Source organism: Cottoperca gobio, chromosome 10 (assembly GCF_900634415.1).
Source record: "Cottoperca gobio chromosome 10, fCotGob3.1, whole genome shotgun sequence".
NCBI lineage: Eukaryota > Metazoa > Chordata > Actinopteri > Perciformes > Bovichtidae > Cottoperca > Cottoperca gobio.
In genome coordinates, this window is record NC_041364.1 from 11596343 (window position 1) to 11604267 (window position 7925).

Below are 7925 nucleotides of genomic sequence, written 5' to 3' on the forward strand. Positions count from 1 at the left end.
GTTGAGACTGTTAAATCAAGATGTGAAACAGTTAAAGAAAAAGGCAAACTCAAGCTGCTGCTACACTTTATTTATTTTTTCTAAGACTAAGCACTTTATTTTTCAATTTGCACAATTTTTCAAAAGCTATTTTATTATTTTTTTTAAATGCAGCCAAATAAGAACATTATACATATCTACAGTATTATATATATATGTATAGTTCAATGTTAAGTGACAATATGTATGTTATGTTTTTAAATTGTACTTTCTTTATTAGATTTGACAGTCAGTTGTTGATGACGGGCAGACGTTACAGCTACTAGGCTACTTAAGCAATAGCTCACGACAGGCCGTGGTATATGGTCATTATATCACAGTTAAGGGGCGTGGTTCGGCCCGACGCAAAGTGTTGTTGCATAGCAACCACCTCGCACTATGTTTTGTGCAGAAGGCAATGGAGGGACTATTTTATTTTGAACATCATTATTTAATAATAAAAACTATTTAAATTGGAGTGTGTATATTCTTTCATATTGCCACACTTGGTAACCGTTTTATAAAAGCAATAGCTCACTTCAGACCGTGATGTTGAACCACACCCCTTAACTGTGATGTAATGACCATATACCACGGTCTGTCATGAGCTATTGCTTAAATATATCACACTAATTCATAACGCAAGTTAGACATTATGATGCTCCGGACCTTTGCTTGCAGAAATCTTCTCTAACTGGACCTCTTAGAATTTTAGTTGAATACCCCTGGTCTAAAACAATTGGGAAAGAAAATGTATATAATTGAAAAGTTAACTAACGGAAAAATGTAATAATGTATATTTTTTTAGACTTGTGGGGTGCGTTTGACTTCTGTATTTCTAATCCTGAAGAACTGACTGCCTTCACTACAAAAGGCAAAAAGATAATGGAGCGCGTGCACCCGTGCGTGTGCGCCCAATCATAGGCTTGTGCAGCTGTCCACCGCTCAGGTGCTGAAGGCACAATGCTGTCACTCCGCACCACATACAAACACATACGGGACAAACTTCTTATTTTAGTTTTCTGTTTGAATGAGTGGGAAATGTAACCAACTACACTTTATACCAACCAGCCTCTATAAATTAAGTAAGACTCGAGTCAATCTGTGATGGACGCACGCTTTGGACAGGTTACGCACAGTAAGTAACGATATTTCTTGTTAAATTAAACTGTATTGAAGGATGCCACCTGTAGCCTGGAGTATGTTAGCATGTACTGGACTTTACGTTTGATTGTTAGTATGTTGCCATGCTATTTAATTGGTGTTCCTTCGATCCACTCTGTGCTCAGGGCACGGAGGGGTGAACCAGCTCGGTGGTGTCTTTATTAACGGGCGCCCGTTACCGCACGTGGTGAGAAAGCACATCGTGGAGCTCGCGCAACAGGGTGTGCGTCCCTGTGAGATCTCCCGCCGCCTGCGCGTCAGTCACGGCTGTGTCAGCAAAATACTGACCAGGTAAAGGGACTCTGGATTGGTTATTTATTTAGCCTATTCATTGCTGTATTAGTTCATAGACAGAGTTATCTATGAAGCAGATTTTGAGTTACGTGTACATATTCTAACAATTTGTGGCTTGTAATAATAATAAAACTAACCTTTACTTATTTAACACAAAACAAAACATGTTCACACCAACCAAATTTTAAAAGTTTCATAGGTCATTTGGACAAACTGTCTCTCATGTCCAAATGCATTATATTTATTTTCATGTAGCCTTATATTAGTATATATTAACTCAAGATTTATTAAATATATGCTACATATACTGTACATCCCAGGATGCATTATTCAAAAATGATTTATTTTTATTATAAATTAATCTCAAGGTTTTCCTGTTCTTTGAATCTATACCGGTGCTCTGTGTACTTCACTTTATTCCAACTTATATATTTACATTGATCACATCAGCATCTATATTTATTAAACTTTCTCTTTAGGTAAAAATGTTTACCTTGCTGACAGATATCCACATTGTGAGTTCAGGTACAATGAGACAGGAAGCATCCGACCGGGAGTGATTGGAGGCTCTAAGCCCAAAGTGGCCACTCCCAGAGTTGTGCAAATGATCGTGCATCTGAAACACACCAACCCGACCATTTTCGCCTGGGAGATCCAAGACAGGCTGCTGCTGGAGCAAGTGTGCGACCATGACAGCGTGCCCAGCATCAGCTCCATCAACAGGTAATAGATGATTGTGTGTGTGTGTGTGTGTGTGTGTGTGTGTGTGTGTGTGTGTGTGTGTGTGTGTGTGTGTGTGTGTGTGTGGGTGTGTGTGGGTGTGTGTGTGTGTTTGACAACACAGATAATTAAAACGAGTGTTGAGTAAGTTCCCTCTGTCTTTACAGGATCATCAGAAACAAAGTCCAGTCCGAGTCTTGTGAAGTTGGTAAGTTTTTGTGTCCCGTCTACTCTATCTTGACCTATCTGTGTGTCTCAAATGTTTCCTGACGTTGACCTCTGACCCTGCAGTGTCATCAGTGTCATCTGTTGCTATGGGAACAGTCTATTCCTCTGAGTCCACCTATTCCATCAGTGGGATTCTGGGAATCAGGAAATGTAGTCACAAACATAAAGAAGGTAAAATCGTCTGTGAGTGTGATCAGCAGTGGTGGAAAGTAACTAAGTACATTTACTCAAGTACTGTATTTAAGTACAATTGTGAGGTACCTGTAGTGAGTATTTCCATTTCCTGCTACTTTATACTTTTACTCCTTTACATTGCACAGGGACATTTTGTGCCTTTTAATCCATCACATTTATTGGATAACTTTTGTTACAAGTTATTTTGCACACACAAAATAAAATCATCAAATAAATTGTGATGTCATATTAAAGATTAAGATAAAAGTTTATCAAGCAAATGAAGAATATAGCCTTAATTAATTTAAATGAGCTCCACCTTTACCAGCTTCAACATTAACATGATGAACACATTGTTGCATCTACAATTTGTTCTACTTTGTATTTTATTTTCCAAGCTGTCTTTACATCCTTCACAATTTGGTTAAATCTTTTCCTGCTCTTCCACCATTTTTCTTTCGTACACTCTATTGTAGAAACACGAGTGTCTGAGCATCACACTCAGAAATCAATCTAATTTTGTTCTATATACTGACATCTTTGAGTATGATATAATGTATCACACTTGTGTGAACACACTACTGAATCAAATTAGAAAATGTAATTAGTATGTCTTATCTCTTTAACATCTCTGAAATGTGTCTAAAAACAAAATGTAAGACTCCACACTAGCTTAAACATGTTGTGTAGATGGATGTAATTGCAGAGCAGACACAGAGATTACAGTGGTACCACACCACACAGCAGATTGATGAGTAAAGTTGGTGTGAACATTACTCTGGCTGAAACAACCTCCGCAGCAGGAGATCCACCTCACCGCCCCAGGCTTCTGTCCTCTCAGCCAGCAGGCTCTCTGCTACTCCCTGCCTCCCCCTCACATCCACCTCTCATTACAGGCCCGCTTACACCTCCACTCCTCCATCACCGCAACCATTAGAATAGGAGATTGCATAGAAAAATATGCCTACTTACAGCTGGGAACACACACGTGCATGTATTTTGTCATTCTACTAATGACAACAAGTGACCATTGCAGTAGTGAACCTGGACAGAAGCTGTGTTGTTTTCCAGGAGGGGACGTCTCCTGCAGCGTGTACCACGAGCAGCCATGTTCTTTTAATGACGCCTGGGGATGGTCCGACCCCTGCCTGACCTTTTACCCCAGCCTGCCAGCTAATCATAATCCAGGCCTCTTAGGTCAGTCTGCATCAAAATGATCACTTGTGACTGATATGAGTTCAGCTTTAATGTGTTTCTCTCATATGTCCTCTTGTTTAGGGCATCCATGTCATTACAGCTGAACACAAAAGACCTCAGGAAGGAGAATATTACCACTTTAATGCCAAAAACAAGATGATCGCAAAACCGGATTGACTGAACATGTGCGATAACAACATGACTGAAACACGAGAAACACGAATCATCAACAACATGTTAAAATAAATCTGAAATTGATCTCACCTGTCATGTTTTATTTACATAATTTGGAGTCAAATTATAAAGTGCATGCTGTTGTTTGAGGCTTCATCAATCCAACATATTATCCCCCATCCCTGTCACCCCTGTGGCCATTTTCTCCTCAGTCAGTGGTTGAGGGGAGCATCATTAGGGGCCCCGTGATGGAAAACAGTGACTGTTTTCTCTCCTTAGTGTGCGTCTCCCTGGCCTCCCGTCCAGCATGAGGGATTAAAGGAGGAGACGGGAGATGCCAGAGGCACCAGTGGGGTCAAAGCACACCGCTGAGAAAGAAATCTGTGGCCAGCAGTGGGCATCAGTCTACAGGAAGCATGTAGAGAACAGATGCATGGGGGCAAATGTTTTTACTGTGTGTATCTACATACAACTTATAATCAACAAAACACTTAATCAAATTAAAAGTACTAAAATCTAAAGATTTGGTTGACTTTAAAATAGTTGAAATAATGTACAGAGTACATGTAGAAACAATCAATTATTACCTAATAGTATCCAAAAGAGAGTTTTATTCTGATTAAATTGTTTTTGTTTGGTTTTGAATACTTAATTTTTATTTTATTTTATTGATTTAATCAAGGTGGGCATGGTGAACGCTGGGGCGGAAAGTTGTAATTGTTATGTTTAACATTCATTTCATTGATTGAATATAAAAAGTATTTACTTCTTCCTAATCCTTTTCGGACATGAAACACTTTATTATGTTGTTTGCTGGGAGTCTTCTGTATATGTTTGCTTTGTTTAGTTTTTTTGCTTTTATATATTTATTTATATTTATTTATTTTGTACATGTTTGAAATATATCTAATCTACCATTAATCTAATCTACAACTCTTTTTAAATGGTAATGTTTTGTTATAGATATTCAAACTTCTGTAGTTTGCCAACATGTGTGTGCATGTGTTATTAATTCAAAGGTATCAACAATTTATACATCACAAAAAAGTCAAATCAATTTTACCTCTGAAGCCCAACCCAAACTTCCAAGCTGCAACTTGATTCACTTTTACAAACAACAACACTGGACTGGCTGCTCACCACCTCCAGCAGTCTCCCAGTAATGAGTTGTTTTTAGCTATTAGTTTTGTGCAGCCAATTCTCCAGTGAATATTATGAGACAAACTGTGGTTGCTAAGAGAACAGTGACACGTGCAAAGCCAGGAAACCCAAAAGGGGTTATTTTTGGTCCAGATAACAAAACCAAGGGGGACCTGACCAAAGACCTCAGTGTTCTGTGATATAACATGAGCCAGGCCTGTCGCTGTCTTTCTTAAATGACTCTGTGTATATGCATAGGAAGTCAAATGTTGTTGTTTTTATTAGCGGTGTATTATTTTATTTTTATTTTTACGTGCCTAAAGAAATGTTTTCATGTGAAACCTTACGAATTATTCCTTTAAGGGAGACACTGACGATAATAAGATTGAAATCCACACAGGAAGGAGGTATGAATACAGACCGGTTTTCAGCATCATTTTAATTACTAAGCAAATGTTTCTCATGCTGAATCCTTCCTCCCAACATGTGCACTTTGTACGATGCTGTAACAAGAAGAGGACACATTTAAATGATCTTTCTACTCACATCTAAAAGTTGCATGTAAATTAAACGTACATTAAATTCACCTCGGGGCACCACCCTTCAAAAAAAGGGAAAATGACAGCGATTTCTTTTATTAAGTCACATAAAATATACAATTTAAATAAGTAACTTACCCAAAATACCATATGAATATCTAGCCGTAAAACATCAGTTCAACTTTGGAGACAGATGAAATAAGTTGGAATGTCTCCTCACTGTTTTCCCTCCTCGAAAAAGTTTTGTTTTTAAATATCTTGTGATAAACATTAAAAGAGAAAACATAATATATGCATTTATGTTTAATACTTATGTGTAGATTGTAAGTGTTTTATTCCTGTTTGAAGGTGAATTAATGTGCATTGGCTCATTTAAATCAGAATAACAAAAGCATTATGTGGTGTTTGCTCAGCTCTGCGTCTGCCAGCCTCCAGATAGTTTGACTGTCACACCCTGTTAGCACAAAGAGGACAAACTGGCTCAGGCACTCAGTCACCACTTGGACCGTCTACAGCAGGAACAATGTGCAGCCGCTGTCTAGCCTGCTGTCCCAACCACCTGAGGGGCGCCGATGTTGGTGAAGAGGATTCGAGGTTCAAAGACAATCGCTCTCTGGCTCACATCATTTACACCTGCCGGATGTCTAAGCAGACAGCAGAGGCCGATTTCTTCTCACAGGTAAAATAATAATAATAATAATAATAATAATAATAATAATAATAATAATAATAATAATAATAATAATGATACATTAGACTTCTATAGCGCTTTTCTTGTAACTCAAAGACGCTTGAAAATGAAGTAAAATGCCTTGTTCTACTACTGTTACTATCTATTAATGCAGCTGGTGATGGTGTTGCAACTACAATAGACTACAACTACTGATGTTATTGTTAGTGCTGGCCTTTTTCATTATGATAATGATATTAATAATAATAATAATAATAATAATAATAATAATAATAATAATAATATCAAAAAACAAATAAATAAATAATCTTTTGGGATAAATAGGTTGAAGCACAGAGAAAAAAGAAAAAAGAGAAATGTCTGATGCTGGCCTGTGTGCTATTCTTCTACCTGCCATTCACATTCCTCAGTAAGTGACGAACATTTTGATCATGCATGCGCTGAATGAAAGAAGTTCACAGCATAATTTCTTTAATGTACAACAATGTTCTCTCAGTGTTACAGTATGAATGTTTATGTTTTTGTCTCTTTCTTTCTAAAGTGGAATCAGTCGGCAAAGAAGACACTAATGCACAAGACTATGTACGTAAGCCCACCTGAACCCAAACACTCTGCAAAACATTCACAACTTCCTGATGCAAGACAATAAAACCTCTCTATTTCTGTCTTGCAGGATGCCGATGTCTCAGTTCCCTCCAAAGCTTTTGGGTTGTTGGGATGTCTGCTGTTCTGGACTCTTTGGTTGCTTTTGCATCTCCTCCAGATGTTCCTCTGGTTGATCAAAGGCCTGCTGTGGTTCATCGCTATTGCTGCGTCCCCGCTGTGTTGCTGTGCTTCGTTCCTCCTGTCCTGCGTTCTGCTGCTGCTACATTACATGTGTAACGCTGTGTATTTTGCAACCGCCTGTCCTGTGTACGTTTATGGCATGCTTCTCAGTGTTGTCATTGCACTGTACATTTTCACCAGGTGGAAGCCAAAGCTTTCACATTTGAAATAGATCATTCATATAAATCATTTAAATTAAATCATATATGACACAACTTTTAAACCGCCACAACATAGGCTATTGATTATTGTGCAATGATGTTACGCCCGATTTGAAATTGCACTTTATGTCAAACTGTTGTTCTGTGTTGTTTAAGATAATTGTGGCAAACAAGCTATTGGAGAAATAGTATTGAAATAAAAGACATGTTGACCTTTAAGTTTATAATGCCTACTCATTGATTCACTCATCTTCCAAAATCCATTTTTGAAATTAATCACAAAGCATGTAATTAATTAGATCCATTTTTTTAGTCGCTTGACAGCCCTAATATATTAATATATATATATATATATATATATTATTTTTTATATATATATTGTACATACATGGCTAATGTTGGCAAAGATTGGATAGCTTTTGCTGCGTAACAGACATTGCTGTGTCAGTTTATGACTTGCTAGTTTCTAGATATGCATGTAATGTTCTGCTCTTTTCTGTCCTACACAGTAGACTGAAAAGTTGATTTAATTCACTTGTAGACCTTTAACAAACTGCACTTGATATTATAAAAGTCATTGGATTCACAATGGAAAGCTGG

At 37.7% G+C, this 7925-nt stretch overlaps 1 protein-coding gene across 1 annotated transcript; it reads left to right on the forward strand.

Moving 5' to 3' along the window:
• Positions 1–1125: 1125 nt before the first annotated feature.
• On the forward strand, positions 1126–3899 carry LOC115015016 (paired box protein Pax-5-like). The gene is made up of 7 exons (XM_029442182.1): positions 1126–1156; positions 1308–1473; positions 2002–2199; positions 2364–2404; positions 2488–2595; positions 3670–3795; positions 3877–3899. Exons 1-7 carry the CDS (start codon positions 1126–1128, stop codon positions 3897–3899), a joined length of 693 nt encoding a protein of 230 aa, XP_029298042.1.
• The last annotated feature ends 4026 nt before the right edge of the window (positions 3900–7925 follow it).